Source organism: Pteropus medius, unplaced genomic scaffold (genome assembly GCF_902729225.1).
Source record: "Pteropus medius unplaced genomic scaffold, Ma_sr-lr_union100, whole genome shotgun sequence".
NCBI lineage: Eukaryota > Metazoa > Chordata > Mammalia > Chiroptera > Pteropodidae > Pteropus > Pteropus medius.
The window spans coordinates 1,985,406-2,005,870 of NW_024345479.1; the positions used below are offsets into that span (position 1 = coordinate 1,985,406).

Here is a 20,465-nt window from a genome sequence, read left to right on the forward strand (position 1 = left end):
AGGCTACGCCCACTAAGCGGAGGGCTCATCTATATCCGGGACCTCCGCGGAAAGACGCGCAGTGACAGAGGACTCTGGGTAAGGCGGGACGACTTCGCCGCAAAGCCCGACGGGAGAGGTAGTCTTTGCCGCATGCAGCTTTGTATTTCTACGCCCTTCTTTCGATGAGAGATGTAAAGGTTTGGTTGCCCCTTGTCAGTGCTGCACGTACCTATTTTCATTATCCTAATGAGCTAGATTTTTATAGAACTACTATATACTTACCATTTCTTGGGCGGTTCTGGATGCCAGGCATGATGCTAGGCGCTTTACTTACCTAATACTCAACCTTGCAAGGCACAAAGCAAATGTGCAGAGGGTTAGAGGTCACAGCATCTTGTTGAAGGGCCTGGGATCCAGATTTCCTGACACCTAAACCAATGTTGTTGTTTTTTTTAAAGGTCTACACATACATAAAGAAGTACACTACACTTCATCACAGTATCTCCCTGGTTTGTATTTCGAAGGTGAGAAATAGAACCAGGCCTTTCTTTCTATTTTGTTAAGGATAAGAATATGATATTCTGTGCACTTTATCATTAATCCCATTAATCCACATTTAGTAGGGAGTAGAGAGACTTATGACTTCTTAATTAAAAAAGAAAAAATTATGGCTAAACACTAGGGTTTCAGGGCCAGAGAAAACTGCTATAGAAGAGGCAAGCTGAGCTTTTAATGAAAAATATAAATTACAGCAGTAGTTTATAGGCCATCTTCCAAAGCTAATAACCTAGTTTAGCCTCAGTTTCTGTTAAAGGCCAAAACCCAATTCTAGGTGATGGCAAGCATTTATCTTTCATCTTAAATATCAAATAAAATAGAGCAATAAGTCTCAGAAATAAGAAAACATTATTACAATCGTCAGTTAATTTAGTTAGTTCATATAGAAGAGCCAATGCTGCGTGCTTAAGTGTAAGCCAGGAACCTAGCTCAAGCATTTTACCTCACAAGCACCCTGTGAAGTTGCTATTATTTCCATTTTACAAATGAGGAAACAAATAGAGGAGGTTGAGTAAATTTGCCCAAGGTCACAGTACTAGTAAGTAAAAGAGCTAGAATTTGAACTTGGGAAATCTGACAGATTGAACTCTTGACCACTTAAACACAGGCGGAGGATTAGACAGATATAAGTTCTAAAGTGGCCTTCTAAATAGGAAGTGGTGAAGGAGCACATTTTGGGAAGGCTTTTAGGAGCTGAAAAGTACAACAGTAAAGAGATTAGGCAGCCGTAAATGTAAAAACTGTTATGTTAGACTAGAGGCTTTTCGACCACATGGTATTTCTGATGTCTTAATAGGGCAATGGAACCTAGGAAGCAACCTTCACTGTCTTTATTTTTATAACTTGGGCACCTAAAAATTGTCCTTAATAACCTGAAATGATAACATGTGCCCAGCCAGCTTTAATGGATGGTGGTGAACAACCTCTCTGTTACAGTGGGAGAGGGGGAGCAGGGGAACTATGAGTACTAAACATGCATATTGGAGCCTATGAAAACACTCACCAGAAAATACAGCACTGGTCTAAGAAAAGCCTACAAGAGTAAATTACTACTGTGGAAGCAGGCAGAGAACCACAGAACGTCAGGATTGAAAGGTCTCTAAAAGGTTATCTACTTTAAACTAATAGTTTCTGTTACTCCAGTAACGTGATGCTCATACCACCAGACTGTTTCTGTGCTTCGGTCCTGTTTCCTCTGGAATACTGCTTACCATCCTCCTTCCCTGTATTTAATTACCATAAAGACTTTTAATACCCTGTATAGGTTTCTCCTGATAGCTGTCCTGAAGTCTTCTACTAGACTCTGAGCTCCTTGGAAGCAAAGACCATGTCCTATTTCATCTTCACATTATAGATGCCTGGAACACAGTAAAGTACGCAATAAATGCTTGCTGAATGAATGGAAAGACGTTCCTGCCAAGTGGATATCCATCTTTTTCATGAATGTGCTTGATACCATATAGTCCTTTAAATCTCACACCCCTACACCCGAGTGAAAAATACATTCAATTATGTGTAAAAATGATCCAGACTGGGCTCCCCAGCGATGCCAGAGGTGAGGCATTTCCTCATAGTTATCCTCTAGGGTGGACAGGATCCTGAAGTTGACATTTTAGTTCTCCTACCTCTGTATGCAGAGTAAAATAGGAAGTCAGAGACAGGCAGTTTCCTTGTAGTGAGTCGCAGTTTGTGGCTAAGTCTGGCCAGGAAATACTTGAGGAACATTCACAGTAAGCAGCGGTGTCTCAGTAATAATTAGAGTGGGCAAACTGGTGTCTTTATCACCTAATTCATACACAGTATCATGAAGGAAGGAGTCAAATCACACTAGAAGGACCTATCTGACATCCTTTTATGTATGTACACACACATACACAGACAGACACACACGCACTGGCAATATCATCCTAATAGGATGGAAGATGCTTAAAGCAGTGGTTCCCAACCTTTTTGGCACCAGGGACTGGTGCTCCTATGAGAATCTAATGCCCGATGATCTGAAGTGTATCTGAAGTGGTGCTGTGGGGCAGCTGCAAGCACAGATGAAGCTTTGCTCACCCACCGCTCACCTCCTGCTGTGTGGCCCAGTTCCTAACAGGCCACAGACTGGTACCAGTCTGTGGCCGAGGGGTTGGGGACCCCTGGCTTAAAGGGTTAGGAAGTTGAGGGTCATTTAGGCAAACTCCATTTCAGGGCTATTGAAAGTCACAGGAGGAACAAATAAATCAATAGTTTATTAATCATATTAACAACAATGATGGGTCAAATAATCAGAAATTCAGCCAATTTGGCAAGTATGAATGAAAATGAAAGGAGGCCTTTCTCTCCTGGGTTTTTATATCTAAATTATGTGAGAGTGATTCATACACCCATTATGCATCAGTATGGGAAATAAATTCAAGACCTTAGCTAGTGATGAAAGTGCAAGTTAAGCTCATTAAGTCTTAGTGGTGATTATATCAGCTGACCATAGTAAGCAGAGAATGTCTGCTTTAATTTTTACACCTAAAGGCAAAGTTTAAGAAAGCCAGCTAAGATTTTAACTTAAAGAGCGCTGAAGAAAAATAGCTAACACCCACATAAAAATACAGTCTGCATGCTCTTCCTCCACCTTTTCTTCTATGCCTCAGTGTGAGAATCTGCCATGCAACACAGGCAAAAAGAATCATAAGGAATATAATGAAAGGATGCAAGGCCAGAGGGTGTCCTTGGGTTCCCTGAAATCATAAGCAGAGTTAGGTGGCAAATATAAATAATGACCAACTCTATCACAATCACCCAGTCGGCATGACTAACCAGAACTGTGATTTTCGAAACGGCAGAGGGAAGGAGAAAAAACTCTCAGGAAGCTGCAGATACTTCTGCCCAAGTCAGTGTATCTACTTTCTTACAAGACCAGGAGTCAAACCACTACACAACCTGGAATATGAGGCAACAGATTTTCTTCCCTATGCCACCATATGACAGACAAGAGTACACAGTTTTAAGTATTTTGTTTTCATTTTTAAACAAGGTTTAATTAAACTGCATGGCATCCAGAAGAAACAAATGTACCAAAGAATCCAACCTGAGACCAGATTGCACATTTTAGATGCGGGGGGAATGAATGCTAATTGGGAGAGGGAGCACTCTAATCAGAATATAACTCCAAAATAAATCATACAATAAATTATTTTCTTTTTAAAGAAACTGATCCACATGCAGACAAATGGACACACACATACACACTCACACTCTTCACTCATGTCATTCTAGTCTTTTATTCAGTGTTGACTACGACTTCCATGCTGGTTGTCGTGTGAAATGACAAAATTTAGGCATGAGAAAATAAACTTGGCCCCTCTGCCACCAGTGGAATGAGATTTACATTAGGGAACCCACTAAGATGCTAGAAACAATAGTAGAAAGGAGGAAACAGCAGTTATCAAGGAAGATTTTAATTGCTTCAAACAGGGAGAGAGGAAGAAAGCACGGAAATCTAACACAAGGCACAATGAACGTGGAGTTGAATGAAACCAAACCCTTCCTTCGTTTAAACAGGTTATCCTTTTTTTGTGTTTTGAAGGTGGTTGCAGTTTTCATTTTGCTTTAAAGAGATGAGTCTTGAAGGCAAAGTTGTAATGCCTTCCATTCCCTAAATTAGGGTGGCTTACAGAAAGCCACCCTGACTACACAGCCAGGGACTGAGATTTAATAGGGAAAGAAAGACTACAACTGGAATGTGAAGAATTTGATTCGCAGTTGATTGTAGGTTGGGTTTCCAGAAGGACAGACAGCTCAGTGTAGTGCCATCAAAGGGCCTCAGATGCCCTATACTCCACCCCCAGAGCTTCACAGAAGACCCTGGAGTCACACTTCTCCCCCACTCCCATAAGCACTCAGCCTACAGATTATTTCAAGTGATCAGGAGAATTAAAACATACCCCAACCCTGAGTTGCTCTGTAGCAAGTCTATTTACAATTTTTTCTCACCTCTCCCTAGAGGTAAATCTGGGTTTCAAGTTGGGAAGCCGTGGCGTGAGGGGATGCTCCCAGTGCAATGGCCAGTGGCTAGTCTCCTTGCCTTTGCTAGCTGGGAGGGGTAGGATGAATTTCTGGAGACAGCAGCTTCATATCCATTGGGTGGGGTAGACCTAAGAGTTCTCACTCTGTGGGCACAGCTGTGAAGATGACGGGGCTCTGCTGCTGGAGGAAATCCCCATGACAGAAAAATCCACACCTGGAATATCGAAGTGCTTTTATCCAGGTTTGGTGACCAGAGAGGATGAGGGGAAGAGGGGCACCTAGCTCATTTAAAAACCTGGAGGCCACTGCCCTGCTTCCCAGAAAGGGCAGTAAGGAACAACTACAGTATTAAGTTTTTCCCGCCAGAGAAAAACATCATAAAACCAAACCCACACAAGGGCTTTTAACATAGCTTCCTGATGCTAAGGTGGGCAATGTCTCTTCCTTCTGGGAGGGGATAAGGGGGTTAATGGGACTGGGCAACAGCCTCAACATGAGACCACCCAATCTCCCACTGAAGAGACGACATTCCCAGGAGCAGATAAAAAGAGCAGTTTAAAAGGTGAGACGTTTTAGTGCTCTTGCAGCCAGCCCACCTTAAACCTATATTACAAGCTTTTTACAACATACAAAATAGATCAATAACTATAAGGATCACATTCCCATTCCTCAATAGTAAATATACATGATAATAAATCTGTTATTAACAGAGGGACCAAACAATGTATAAGGCAAAGACATTTAAATAAGTACTGTGTCACTAACATGCTCTGAAGAACAAAATCCATCTGACTAGATCTAGGCTTGGGCCTTTTTTCATGAGGCCAAGAAAACGAAAATACAATACCCATGTGACACAGTCCAAATGCTAGGGAATATGAGGGCAGCAGGTCATAGGGGAGGAAGACATCAGCTCCAATGAAAAGCTGGGGTTTGGCTTTTACTTGTAATACTTATTCTGATGCTCTATATTTGAGTAAAGGGAGGAAAATACACTTTGATAACATTGTACAAAGGCAGCAACTCCCATTTCAAAAATAAATGGGAAGACTTCACAGTCCAAGTTCAGTAACTGGTCAGCATCTACCCTGGAACTCTGCTGCACTATCCACTCTTGTACTCTCTCCTGTTCCCTCCACTAGTGTCCCCTCTCTCAGTTCTATTCACTTCAGGATGCTGGGGACACTGCTGGGAGACAACTGCTAACAGATTTGAAAATAAGAACGATAAATAATGATTAGAAAAAGTTTGGTGACAGACCTGATCATGGTTTGTCCCAAGAGTCAATGTGGTCCAGGGGATAACAAAAAATAGCAGACCCCATACAAATAACCCAAGTTGAGCCTACTCTCATCTAGTATTGGGAAGACTTGGGTTTCACCTGGTACCATACCCAGATCCTTAGTCTGTGATCCAAGAGATTAAAAAGCTCCATAAGGTGGTTTGAGCCTGTGATATAGATGATGAAATTTTTTAACTGACTTTCCCCAACCATTTCAATGAGTAGCCATGGCCTGCCTGCTCTATTCCAAGCTTTGAGCAGCCTCTGCACTTGGCAAGAGCTGTAGCAAACCAAACCATCTGTGTGTGGAGATCAGGAGCCCCATCCTGCTCTTGGAGAAGGGGGAAGCCCCTTCCCATCATCCAGGCTCAGTTTCTACCTAGACTGGAAACTTCCTTTTTCTCTGTGGTCTTAAACTAGGACCTGGAAGACGAAGAAACAACATATTGCTGGCTGCCAAGTTATATCAACTGGGCTGAGGCACACCTCACCAAAGTCTTTGTGCTTCTTGGCACAGAGGAATCTTTGATTACCCCCATAAACTTGCTCACCCTTCTCTACTCTGCTGTGTTAACCCTTGCAGTCTTGGGAATGCAAAGGTGACAGAGAAAAGAAGAGTCTGTTCAGTCAGATGGGCTGTGAACACTACAGCGAGTAGGCCTTAGTCTTCTGTAGCCCACAGAGCTAGTCCCTTCCATGGTCCCTTCTTTGTCATTGTGGAGCACTCATCAGGGGCTGAAGTTTCTGGACAGGACTGAAAGGGCCAATGGCCTTCAGGGCCAGTCAGAAAAGACTGAGGTGAACTCGAGGTCAAGGTTAAAGTTAAGGCCAAGGTCCAGGCCCTATCTTCTTACCTCCCACTGAAGTTTTTAGGGTTTGTGAATCCAGAAAAAAATGAATGAAAGTGACTTTTCTCTTGAGGGCTGGGTGGTGGGGGCAGAAAAAACATCCCTCAGCCTCAGCACCCTGAGGAAATAGGGCAGGGAGTCCCAGAGGACCCAAATGGCTCCTGTTCCCTTTGCTGCAGAGGAACTGACTAGCTCTAAAAGGCTCTCAGTTTACTTCACCCTCTCTTTCTATTAGATGTTTAGTTCAACTGATTAGTATTTAGTGTTTATACCCAACTTATTCCTGGGGTGAGGGCATGGGGTGGGGTAAGAGTAAAACCAAAATATCCCTAAAAATAAAACAGACCCATTTCCTTGCCCTTCTCCAAACTTGGCCTTTAAAACATATCTTTTTTCTGCAAACGCCTTTCCTATTTCACTAAAAATGCTCCCCACCCCCATCCCACGCCAAAGTTCTGGCCATGTCAGCCTCCTAAATGATGAAATATAATATACCTGCCAAGCTTCCCCCACAGTGGGTAGGAGGAGGTAGGAGTACCTTTCTCCACCCTGCCCCAACAATGAGTTAATTCATCACAACAAGGCACCCTTCCCCGAGAGGAAAGCAGGAGACATGGACGCTTTTTCCTCATCCTCATCTGGCTAGCAGAGCTTGCTAGAGGAGGGATGGATGCAGGGTTTGAGACCCTACTGTCAATATAAAGAGTCCAATCACCAAGTCCAGAGACGAGATGCATAGATGGAGGTGAGCGGGGAGGACACTTGGAGTCTAGAGGTTGGCTGCACTGGAGAAACATGTCAGGAACTCTCATGCAGGTTTCAGGGGAATGGAAGGGACCATCTGAGAAGAGAAGTGGGTCCATCCTTTTCCTGAGGAACAGGACCAAGCCAGGCTTCACCTGAGAATGGGTGGCAAAGGTGGGGCTCCACGGGCAGCTAAAAAAAATAACAATAAAAACGACAGATACAAGGTCACCCACGAGACCCTGAATAAATCAAATATTCCTGAAATGAGGGACAGGTTCTTTAAGCTAATGGTTAAAATCTGGGGACTAGGTTTTGTTGTTTTAAAAGAAAATGCAGATGAGAAGCAAATTTTAACCTAAGAAAAGCACACCAATTCTACTTTCTATGCAATTATGGAAAAAGTTTTATGACTACCCCTCACCTCGGTTTGTTTTGCTAGGATATACTCTCTGAAAGTGTTTATATTCTTCTGGAGCAGGAAAGTCTTCTACTGGATGGAAAGAATATTTTGACTCAAAATCATCTGCAAAAGGAACAGAATATTAATTCATATCACCCTTTCTTGTGCTCCCACATACCTGACCCTCCCCTTACTAGTCTCTATGCATTCTGATGAACTTGAGGGCCTGCCTTGCTCACTACACCAAGGTGTCTGAGAACAACAGCAGCACCTCTCTATGTGCCTTGTATGCATAAAGGATGTCCTCATAGGCTCTTTACATAAAGAAATTAGTGTTTGAACTGTTTTGTTTTTTTTTTTAAAAGTCTTTCCACTAAAAATCAGGCATTTAACAGGAAAGAAGCCCATGTGTTTGCATGGGAGAAGAAATATAGTTCTTTAACAGTCATCTTAGAGACTAATACTATGGAAAACCAACTGAACTGAATCTATGAATTGGTAGAAATTAACCTAAAATGGGAATATTTGTCACCAATTAGTGAGAGATCTGACCGGATAATTCCCTTTTGGCCTAGGTTACTCTCATTTAGCTTTGCAATGCAGTAGGGACAGCCATCTCATGGCCCATGCTCCTACTTTCCATGGCCCCTCTACAAGAAAGCTCAAATGTGGGTGTGGCTTGATCGCATTCCAAAAGACTCATCTTCAAAGCAAAAACCCTGGTCCACCTAATAGGAACTAGAGCAAGGGCAGAGAAGAGTCAACCATTAGCGAATACAGAGTATTAGCGCTAAAAGAAACGGTACAGATCTTTCCAGGAGTCCTCAGCAGAGGGTCTAATGATACCCTCTGGACAACCTTTGCCTGGGGTTCCATCCCAGACTTAAGGAATAAGAATCTCTTATGGGGCCTAAGATTCATGGATAATCTTGAGAAAATTAATCTGACATACTCCTTATCTAGCCAATCTCCTCATTTCACACATAAGGGAAGTGAGGCCCAGAGAAGTGAAGCAACTTCCTCAAAGTAACACAGCTAGTTAGTGGCTTTGAATTACTAGATAAAGGTTGTGTACAGTGTTTTATTTTTCAAGGGCCAGAAAGCTCTTCTTCCTAGGATGACACATACTTCCTGTCTGAATAATCCTGAAAAGGATAAAGTCTCCTTAAAAGGTAACCACAAATTAGACTTAAAAGGTAACCACAAATAATGATTCTTGGGGAGCAACAGAGTGGCTTTAGAGGTAGCATGACACCAGCTGATTTTACTTCAATATGTCTCAACACAACCATGCCTAGAATTTGCATAAGAAAAGGGATGTCATTTGACAGTGCCTAGAAGTCTGAGGTATAAAGTCAGGAAACGAACTGCCTAGAAGTCTGAGGTATAAAGTCAGGAAACAAACTGCTGTGAATGAAGGATATCAAGAGACCATTCCCATTCTACGATGGTCACAGGAATTAATACGTCACCACAGGAACTAGGAGACTAAAACTGCTAGCTACTCACCCAAGAAAGATCGGACAGTGGTAATGGAATCCCTGTGGCCGTTCCTCAGGGGTGGCGGAGGAGGAGGGGGTGGCCCAGCTGGCGTCCTTGAGGGTGGAGGTGGGGGCTTTCCTCTGCTCAGAGGTTCTGACCCATGTCGATATGGTGGAGGGGGAGGGGGAGCATCCCTGGCACCATTTCTGATTATGGGTGGTGGAGGTGGGGGAGCTGCAATTAAAATTCAAAGCAGTTAGGTCTGGATGTAGAAGCTCTATGAGTCTCTGGGCACCATGTTAAATATCACATTCACCCTCCTCTCATCCCTATTTCTTTAACAGCATTATTGTTCTTCCAGATACTAAAGTTCGGAATAAATGTATGACCCTTTTTCATTTCCCATGACAAGTCAGTCAAGAACTCTACCTATTCTTGATGTTTTTTTCCCTGCTTTTCCATGTCTTCCTCCACAATTCTAATTCAAGCCTTCCTCACATTTAGCCTGCTCTACCGCAAAAAGCCTCCCAAATGTTCTCCTTGCTTCTAATCTTTTACCCTGCCAATCCATTCTGCATACCACCAACTCACTAATCTCTCTAAAAATACTTGATCAAACTTTTTCAAGGGCTTTGCATTTCCTACATCATAAAGTTTCAAATCCTTAGCTTCCACTTTGATTGGGTTTCCTCCAATTATCCTCTTTTCTCACAAAGTACCCTACGCCATGTCAGTTAGCCTGATCTCACCTTCTCTTGACTCCTAGGCTGGGTTAGGTACTCCTTTTCTGCACTCCCACTGTTACCTCTGTCTCTCTCTACCACTCTACTATATTGTACTATGATTATTCATTATATGTGCCTCTTCCCTAGTATACTGTATATTCTTTAAAGTCATAGCAGTGCCCATTCACCTGAGCTCCCAAGCTCAGCCAAGTGCACAGCACATGGTAGGTACTCAATCAATCTTCGTATGCTTTGCTCTTGCGACTCTCCCACAATATTTGAAAATGCCATCCCTCTTCCCTTACTTCCAAATCATACCTATCCTTTAAGGTTCAACTCAAGTTCCATCTTATCAAGGCTTTCCCAAAGCAATCCACTCTATTCTGAGCCCCTTCTTCTTTACTCACCCAAAGCATTTATAGGCTATGTCACTTATTCTAGCACTTAGTAATACAGACTAAAATGAATGATTTTCAAAATATATATAATAAGTCCATCTGTGGAAGTTACATATCTGCAATGATAGTCTCACTGCTCAAAAAAATTGGAAACATGTCTTTCGGAATTCGCTCCAAACCCAGTTTATCAGACAGATCCATAAATATTATTATATGATGGCTATATCTCATTTCTGAAGTTGTATCAACAATAACAAAAATATTCCTACCTACGTCTGATTCTGCTTTTTAGTCATTGAAAAATAAAATTCAATCTTAAAAGACAAAAATTTGTCACTAAATAGAAGGTAACATCAAAAGCATCTTTGAAGAAATGGCAGCACCACTGGAATAGGTTCTAATATGTTTAAGTTATATTACTTCTCTGCTTTGCATTAACAGTAATAGCAGCTATTATTGATTTGGTATCCACTATGTTCCAGGCACTGTCCTGGGTGCATTACATACATTAAATTTTTAAAAATTCTTGCAATCACCCAGGCAAAGAATGTGGTATTATCCCCATTTCACAAATGAGGAAACTGGGACACAGGTTATTTGTCTAAGGTCATAGATCTAACAGACCCAGCACATGTTTGCTCTTTCTACTATCCTCACACTGCTTTTCATAACTACTGCCAAGTATTATAATTATCTTACCTCTCCAACAAATTTATAACCCAGTGAGATGGAAGTGTGTCTTTTGGTACCTAGGCCATGTCCAATAAATAGCTGCTATCTAAATAGCATATGGAGAGACCACTCAGCTTAATGGACTGTTAACATTTAGACTACTCAGCTTAACACTGTTTTAGTAATATGAGCATATCTTACTGTTCCTCCTGAATTACTGTCATTTCTGTAGAGTGACCACAGTTAAGCATGAAATAGTAATGGGATGATGTGGACAAGGCACTGCGAGCCCAGTAAACGTTAGTTTTCATTTCCCATAAGACGCACACAGAATGTCAACTTTCCTTCACTCTTTTCAAGGTCTAAGCATGGACAAGGGCCACTAGAGGCAATAATTAAAGGGAAACCCCAGCAGATCTCTGAACCTTGTTTTCATTCCAACTCTGCCCAAACTGAAGCTCTTTCAGGTCATCCTCAAAATATTTCCCTAAATTCCAGATTTCTCAGGGACCCAAGAATTTGTTATCTACTCCTAGGGCAGGGCTCAGGAGAATAAGGTAGACAGGGTTAGCTAGGCTCAAAAAGACAGCAGCTAGACATCGAGCAGATGGCAGTGATTAGAGCCAAAGTGAACCAACAAAACAGAACAGGACCAAGAACAACCCACTTGGCTTCTTCAGCGCTCTACCTCGGGGATGGTCATCCCAACCAGGTTCTGCCATCCCCAGTACGTTTCTGAGATCTTTATCATGTCTAGTTTTAAATCTGTTTCAAGTAACAGAGCTGGAAACCAAAGACCCTAAGAAACAAGCAATTTGTAAAAGATGGGGTAGGAGATTGCCTTTCATAATCTAAGGTAAATCCGATTTTGAGGAAAGAACGATGAGATTCATCTTTTTTTAAAAAAAAAAAAAACCTGTAAAAGTAATGTTTCACTCTGCAAAAGAAAATTCAGAAAACTCTATGGACCAATAATGTGAGATTTTTTTGGTCCCTGAGCACCCCAGGAAGAAAAAGATTCCATATTCCTTCACATAGAAACAAAAGTACTTTATCACATAATATTGTCATAATACAAGTTAATAATAGAGATAAGTTTATGAACTACCTGGAAGTCCTTTATAGAAAATTTCCCACATTCATCAGCATATTACAGTTTGTAAAGCGCTTTCACACATAATTTATTTACAACCACCTCTGAAAGTACTGTGAACACCACTTAACAGATGAGGAAACAAACCAGAGAATCAGAGTGATCTCCTCAATGTCATACAAAAAATATAAGCCAATACTCAAAAGATCTCTGACTAAAACATTTCAATATTTTTTCACTGTATCACTCTTAAGAACTGCTGCTCTGGTTACTGAAATGGAAAGCAGGCTGAGACCTCAGCCAGGCCTCAGAGTTGCTGATGGCTAATGGACAGAACGAGTCTCATAAACTTCATATTTTTCTAAAGAAACCATAAAGAAAGAACTGAAAAATGAGAAGAAAGAATTCTGCAGACATTTAAAACTACTCAGTTCAATCCACAGAAACTGCTCAGAAGAAAGGTCTTTAAAAAAATTCCTAAGTAAAAAAAAAAATTTAACCTAAATTCATAGAATCAAAGGCCACCTTGGGACTATATCCTTATGACTAAAGCCAGGGAGATAAGGGGTCAGGAAGGTACCAGGTTACTGTATGACTGCCTTATTTTTGACTGCCAGCTCCTAGAGTACAAATCTCCATTCACCTAACCAAGCAGCAGCACAGGTTAATGGGCTTTTTACACATGCTTCTTGGTGATGTAACTTCCTAATGATCTATACCTGTAGGGACTGACTGTTTAAAATAAAAGCTCAAAAGCCATTTGTGGGGGATGTGGCTCAAAGTCCAATGATACGAGAGGACATGGGAGCCAAAATTCCTGGGCCTAAGAAGGCTCCAGAGCTGTCATGGTCTCCCTCACTCTTTCAGTCATGCTATTCTGCAAAATGATTACACAACCTCAATTATCTCTTATAGGGTTCCTTAATCCCCTCCTCACCCAGTTTACAACCATGGACCATTGTTACACTCACTCCCTTAATATACACCTTTAACTCCCTTGTCCTATTCTCCCTTAGTCAAATATGCCTAAAAAATGCTAACCCTGGTTAAATACAACTCTGCCCCTAGTCAGTACCTGCAAATGCACAGCTGAACACACGCCAAGCTGATTAACTTCACTTTAAATAGAAGACCCCTAATCCCAAGGGGGTCTTTGGTGTTCCCAGTTATCCTAAGCCCACTTCCTTACTCCAGTCACTCTCTCATGCTCCCAACATGACCACTGTATGCCCTTTTCTCTCCCTCCAAATCTTCCTTTCCTTCCCTCCCTTCATTAACAGATGTCCTTGCTATTTTGCCAAGAGAAGCAAACCAGAAGGAACTTTCCATATGCTCCTACCACTGCATCCCTTACCCACTTGCTTCTAAGGCCTGTATGTTCTGCCTTCCCTCCTGTTACTATGGAAGAACTATCTGTGTTCTTCCCTAAGGCCAACCCTTAGCTAAGGATTAGATTCCATTCCTTCTTACCTCCTTAAGGACATTTCTCCCTTCTCTACTGGATTATTCCAAGAGTAAACAAACAGATGCTAAAATATTTCCCATCCTGGGAGGGAAAAAAACCTAACTCTCAATCCCATACTCATCCAGCAACCATTCTATTTATCTGTACCCCCAACTCCCCTTTACAGAAAACTCCTTAAGGGATTTCTATATTATTATCTCCAATTCCTCTCCTATTCCTGTATTTGTGAACCAAACCCAATTAGACTTTCACCTTCATGGTCCCTCCACCACTCCACTAAAACTACTCAAATGGGTCCCAAAAAATGACTCCCATGTTGCTGAAACCAATGTCATTCTCAGGCTTCAACTTAACTAACCCAGCTGTAGCACTGGACACAATTCATCACTCACTCAATCTTGGAGTTATTCCATCACTCTCTTGATTTCCCTCCTTCCTTCCTCACTAGACACTCTTTCTTAGCTTCCTCTGCTTGGTACTCTTCATTTCTCTAACTTCTAATGTAGGAGGGCCTCAGGCCTCAGACCTCATGTAGTTTTCAAAATCATTCAAATGTCTCTCTCTAGCCCACACCTCTCCCCTGAACTTCAGAGTCTCATACCCAGTCATCAATTTGTTATTTACTCTTCAATGTCTATTAGGCATCTCAAACTTGACTTGTCCAAAACTGAATACCTATCTTTCCCCAAACCTGCTGTGGTCCTACCCATGTGCCCAGTTTATTGCAACAGCTTCATAAGTGATCTCCTTTCACCACCTTTGTCCTCCTGTAGTCTGTTCTCAACATAGGAGCTGGTGATCTTTTTAAAAGATAAAACAATGCAACTTCTCTGTTCCAACCCCTCTAGTGGCTCCCAATGCGATAAAACCCAAAGTCTTTACAAAGCCCTACAATGTGGAAATCTAGCTTTCTGGCCTCCATGTCCTGGCACTCTTCCCCTCACTCATTCTAGTCCTTCCACAATGGCCTCCTTGCTGTCCGTCCATCTCAGGGTCTTTGCAGCTGCTGTTCTCAGTGCCTGCTTAGTGTATTCCCTCACTTTCTTCAGATCTTTGCTAAACTGTCACTTTATCAGTAAGGCCTTCCCTAACCCTAATCTCACCCCCGGCCCCTGTAACTGGAAATATCATCACCCCACTCCCACCAGTATGTCCTATCCCTCTTCTCTACTTTGTATTCTTCTAAAGCATCTGCATACTGTGTGTGTGTCTATGTCTGTACACACACACACACACACACACACACACACACAACTTCTTTTTTACTAATTTATTTTCTTGACTGTCCAGGAGAACAGGAATTTCTTATATTTTTCTATTTACTGCTGTTTCCCTAACAATAGAGTCTGACACATAAAAAGGCATTCAATAAACCTGTTGAATAAGTGAATTCTTATTTTCTACAATCACTGACGTGGAGCCTTGGGGAGTAGAATGAAAAGATAAGCTCAACTCTCGATATAGTAGGAAAATTCGGTGCTCCCAGGCACTTACCTGCTCCCCGACTGGGAGGGTCTCGGGCTGGGGGAGGTGGCCTGTTACTCTGTAAAGAAGGGGAGGCTGAGGTGGGTGGAGGAGGTGCTAGGCCTCTGACAGGCCCTGGTGTCTTCCTATGCAAAGAATTGTGTCTCTGTGGCAGCTCAGGGGCTGACTCATTCGTGGGACTAGAGGGTCCATTGGGGACCCCTGGAGGCTGGCGGTAAGGCGGAGGAGGAGGAGCCAGAGACTGGCCACTTGGTCCCGTTCTGATATTCACAGGGGAAGGAGGTGGTTTGACTGGGGGTGGAGCAGGAGGTCCCTCTCGACCAGGGTGAAGCCTCTGTCCAGGTGTGGGTGGCAAGGGTTTCTCTCTGTTGTAGGCTGGGACTTTGTTGCTGTGCATAGGCAGAGGTGTAGGGGGTGCGTTGGCACGCCGCCCTGGGGGTGGCGGAGGAGGGGCAGAGGAGCTGTGCTTCATGCCCGTACTGCTGGTGGTATTAGGCCGAGAGAGGTCCGGTAATGAAGGTCTCTGCATCCGGGGCAGCTCTGGGAGTGATGCTCGGCTGCTGTCTGTATCATCTTGAGGGCGCCCGCCGGCTGCAGACACTGGAGGCCTTGGGGCAGCAGCTCGAGAACTAGGGACTTGCAGGGCTGGCTTACCAGCTAGGTTCTCTACAAATATACCAGACAGCACCGGGTCAACAGTTGGTCAGTATCACTATTTCACCCAGCCTCATGAGTGCAACTTGCACAGCAGCAGGGCAAGTATTTGAATAAGACTGGGTTTTATCTGGCTCAGGACCCATAATAATACTGATATAAGCTGAAAACATTTTTATTTAATGGCTTTGCTTTCTTCTACTCTATAATTCCTCTCCTGCTCCCACTTTTCCTTCCTTCTACTTCTATCGCACTCCTCAACCCCAGATGGACCACCGGCAACCCATCAGAAACTAATGCACTTGGGTAATAACCTAAGAAAGGACTATCAGATACCTGAAACATCCTTGGCTCCCACAGGTCGGAGCTTCGGCACTCCTCCTTGGAAGAGACCTCCCTTGGGCTGCAGGGCAGCTGCTCCACAGCCATAACCACCACTGCTTCCTTTGGGTTCTGGAAAGCAAACCATTAGGGCTTTCATTTCATATGCCCCAAGCTGGTGACCACCTCAATCCTGAGGAGAAAGTCCTGCTCTGTCTGGGCTCTAATTTGCAAATGATCATTGCTTTTGCCTTTCCATTAAAAATAAGAAAAAAGAAAAAAAGAAAAGCTAGGCCTCTCTGCTCCACAACTTCATGTAAGGATGAAATTCTTTGCTGTGATGAAAGGAAAAGAATAAAAGGAATAAAAGGCCAATCTTCCCTTATTTAGGCCAGAGGGACAACCTGGAGAAAGACATGTTCAACAGAGTTATCTGGGCTCTCCTGTCATAGCCCCAGATGGTAAGGGGCTGAGGGACCCAGATGTGCACAAACTCTCCAGAAGCCTTTCAGAATGGACACTTGTGGCAATTACAAAATCATCATTGGCTTCAGCTGAGTAGTTTTTCAAAATGTGGTGGTCTCCTCAGAGAACAGCCAAGGATGTGCCCTAACAAGCACTAGTGACAGCAGGAGATGGGAGCCTTAACCCTCAGAATGCTTCTCAAAGGTCAAAAAGAAGTTTCTCAGGTATTCAAATGAACAGATGGGAAGACAGCCAAAGAACGTCCCAGAACAAAACTCTCCCACTCAAGACTCAACAATAAAAATGACAGCCCAGCCAAGTCTCCAAGTCAATCCTAGGATCCTGGTGGTTCACTAGGAAATGAAGCTGAGACTCACTCTCAAGGATGGGTGCACTCCGATCATTACTGTTGGTCACCTTCTTCAGCTTGGTCCCTTTGCAGATGTCCTGTAAGAGGGCGCCTCGACCCCGCTGCTCATCTCTACTCAGCTTGGGATGCTCTGTGTTTGCCTGGAAGAAGAGGGGTATGTAAGTTCACCCCAAATAGTCCCATTCATCACATGTTTGGGATAAATGCCTTAAGCCAAACTGGATTCCATGAGATGTCTGTCTAACCTAATCAGGCATCTGTAGTATTGAATACAGCAGTATTCAGAAACTTCTGATTGAAGCCTAATATTTACTGAGTACTTATGCACTAGGCTTGTGTGTTAGACGCTTTACATATATCATCGAGGCAAACATTTATTAAGCCCCTGCTATGCCTCAGGCATTGTGCTAAGCACATTACTTTCATTATCTCTTTAAATCTTAAAACATTCCTGTAACTACAACAGGAGCGCAGATAAATGGAACAAAACAGAAAGTCCATTGGCGGGCCCAGATCTATATGAGAAATAATAAAAGTGTATTTCATCAGAAAGGATAGACTGTTAAAATACAAGATGTTAGTAACAACTGGTAATTTTGGGGAAAAAAATAATAGTTAAATACCTACCTCACAGCTTACTCTCAAACAAATTCTATCTGAATTATAAAATTTAAGTGTAAAAAAAATAAAACCATAGAAATACTATATGGAAAAATAGCTATGGAAAAGACTTTCCAAGCATGATAACTAAAATACAGGAAAAGATTGACAGTCTTGCATATTACAAATTATTTACTTAGAAATATAAGTAAAGAAGTATATGATATACTGGAAGGAAAAACTTTCTGTGACAAATGTAATACGTGACAGACACAAAAGTAGTGTCCTAAATTTATAAAGCATTAACATATAAAGATGATGTAGAAATTAATTCGAAATCAATAACATAATAAGCAAAGGATATGAATAACACTGTGTAAAAGAAATCAAAGAGCCAACAAATATGAAAAAATAAATTTCAACTGCAATAAAAGAAATAAAGGGTAAACACAGTACCATTATTTACATATGAAACCGGTAAAAGTTAAAATTATAACTAAAGAGACCACTAGCTTCGTGAAGGCACGGACCATAGTGAGTAGTGTTGTACAGTGCCTGGCACATTGTAGATGTTCAAAAAATGTGCAGAATAAATAACTGCCCTATGGGAGTCATAAGGATTCAGGGAAACAGGAACACCTTTGTATATCTGCAGTAAGATAAACTGGTATGCTCTTTCTAGACAGTAATTTATGCATTAAACACCAATTTAAAGTCTAGCACAAGAATTCTATTTCTAAGAATTAACTTTAAGAAAATAATTGAAGAAGTGCAAAAAGATGTTAATAATATAGCAAAAAATGACTTATAATAGCATAAAACTGAAAATAATCTGAAAGTTCAACCAAAAAGAATAATAACAATACAATGAAATGCCATTTAAGCTCTTAAATATGTAGAAATAAATATCTTTTCATGGCAGTAAATGTTTGCCACAGTCAAGAAAAAAATATTATAAAACGATAAATATAGCATTATTCCCGTTTTCTCTTCTATATAACAGGAGTAACAACAGAACCTATCCTCACAGGGTAGTTTTGAGAATAACAATTTTCAAGAGCTTAGCGCAATGCCAACTATAATAAAAGCTCAATAAAGAGTAACTAAATGACATTTGGAAAAAAAAAGGTGCACACGTACAGAAAATTTATGGAAGGATATACACTGATACTAGCAAAAGTTAACTTTGAGTAATAATTATTTATATTTATCTGTATTTTCCAGTTTTCCTACAATAAAGATATAAAATATACAATATGTTAACAAAGGTTAATTACAGATACTTTAACATTTTCCATGTTTATTGGCATTCTCTAATTTTTTCCACATTTTTAGTACAGTAAAAAAAATGTTTAATGATATCACTAACCATTTAATGATAACAAGCCATTCATGATGTATTAATGAGTAAGAAGAGCAGATTAGAAATCAATATGTATATAAAGCACAAACTTATTTTTTAAAAAGAATATTGATACAAAGGGAGGGAAGGAGGAAGGGTAAGGATATAAGAAAACCGTTATGAATCATTAGATTACGGGCAATTGCTCCTTTTAGCTTATCCACAGTTCACAAATGTCTTGAATATATTACTTTTATAAAGAGAAAATTATTACTAAAATATTACTAAACTCATTCAAAACTGAACTTATTGTCTTCTCCACAAATGGCACCATCATTCTGCACTTGGGAAGGAATGGATACACTTGGGCGCTATTTACAAGAGAAAATTTTTCTTGAAATAGCACCATTCAGTCTCCCAAACGAGAGTCATTCAAATCTTCCTCCTCCTCACTCTTCCTTCTGTCATCAAACCCTTAAGATTTTATTTTCAAAGTGTCTCTCATCTCCACTATCCATCTTCATTGCTTTAGTCCAGACCCTCGGTTTTCAATTGCAAAAGCTTCTATCTCCAGTTTCAACTCCCAACTCACTGTCCACACTGTTAAGAGTGACCTTTCTAATACAAACCTAATTAGGTTACTCCTGCTCCTGAAAATACTTCAACATCTCCCCATCACCACTGGGAGAAAAATCCAAACCCTCAGCCTACACTTCCTGCTTCACCTCCCACCATGCCCCCTTCTCAAACAATAATCTAAACTTCTGTGTGCTTTCTCACAAATCGGCACCCTTCCACATTCTGCTTCTTCAATTTTAAGTGTCCTCCCCATCCTTCTTCTCTTTTTGGCTAAACCCTACTCATGCTTTAAGACTAAGCTCAAGTTATCACCTCCCCACAAGAAGCCTCCTCTGATTGCCTCCTCTCCCTGCCCTTCTTTGTGGCCTCATTTATCTGTGCATAGCACAGAATTTGCCCATTGACTTGTCTGTCTCAGCCATTATGCTAGGAGCCCTAGAAGGCAGAAACTGTCTCATTTATGGGCAATGGTATTACAGATGATTTTTATTTGTTTCTTTTTGCTTATCTGCATATTTTCCCTCCCTTTCTTTAATTATATAAATTAGTTCTTGTTGTAGAATAGTCAAGCAATATATAACTACAGAGTAAAATTATGGGGATTTTCTAAATTGTATGCCTAGCCAAGTCCCTGACACACAGTAAGCTCCCAACAAAAGGCTACTGAGTAAATGCCAAAGACAGCACAATGCAGGGCAATAATACAAGAGGTCATAGAGATCCAAGGATTTACTTTGGGTCCCAGAATCCCACTATAACCAGAGCAGCTCTGATTTTATCTATTCACTTACTGGACTTCCACATAAAATTTCATCCAAAAAAGGGATTCACACATATCCTCAAACAAAACATCTGAAAACCAGAAGTTATGGGGGAAAAACAAGCTGGCAGACCTGAATTCTACTCTTAATTCAGAAATAAATTAGCTAGGCAAGTCATTTTTCCTCTTTATAGCACAACTTCTCATCTGTTAAACACCGTACACACACACA

The 20,465-nt window shown here is 41.5% G+C and overlaps 1 protein-coding gene and 1 long non-coding RNA gene across 2 annotated transcripts; one reads left to right on the top strand and one right to left on the bottom strand.

Moving 5' to 3' along the window:
• The first annotated feature begins 2 nt into the window (after positions 1-2).
• LOC120611174 (uncharacterized) lies at positions 3-2,037 on the top strand. Its single transcript, XR_005655088.1, has 3 exons — positions 3-78; positions 441-506; positions 1,805-2,037. It is a non-coding gene; the product is annotated as an uncharacterized LOC120611174 (long non-coding RNA).
• Positions 2,038-3,528: 1,491 nt separating this feature from the next.
• On the bottom strand, positions 3,529-17,118 carry WIPF2 (WAS/WASL interacting protein family member 2). Its single transcript, XM_039873572.1, has 6 exons — positions 16,960-17,118; positions 16,133-16,249; positions 15,152-15,808; positions 9,332-9,538; positions 7,844-7,945; positions 3,529-7,611 (listed from the first exon to the last, which is right to left on the bottom strand). Exons 3-6 carry the CDS (start codon positions 15,669-15,671, stop codon positions 7,571-7,573), a joined length of 870 nt encoding a protein of 289 aa, XP_039729506.1. The 5' UTR covers positions 15,672-15,808; positions 16,133-16,249; positions 16,960-17,118; the 3' UTR covers positions 3,529-7,570.
• Between the last annotated feature and the right edge of the window lie 3,347 nt (positions 17,119-20,465).

What these genes read in the sequence shown, in the direction of transcription:
- WIPF2 (XM_039873572.1), bottom strand. Translation starts at nt 15,671, where the DNA reads ATGCAGAGACCTTCATTACCGGACCTCTCTCGGCCTAATACCACCAGC. An exon ending in CACTGTCCGATCTTTCTTGG is followed by an intron (nt 7,946 to 9,331) that starts GTGAGTAGCTAG and finishes TTCCTTTTGCAG; the next exon opens with ATGATTTTGAGTCAAAATAT. An exon ending in TCCTAGCAAAACAAACCGAG is followed by an intron (nt 7,612 to 7,843) that starts GTGAGGGGTAGT and finishes TATTTTTTTTAG; the next exon opens with CTGCCCGTGGAGCCCCACCT.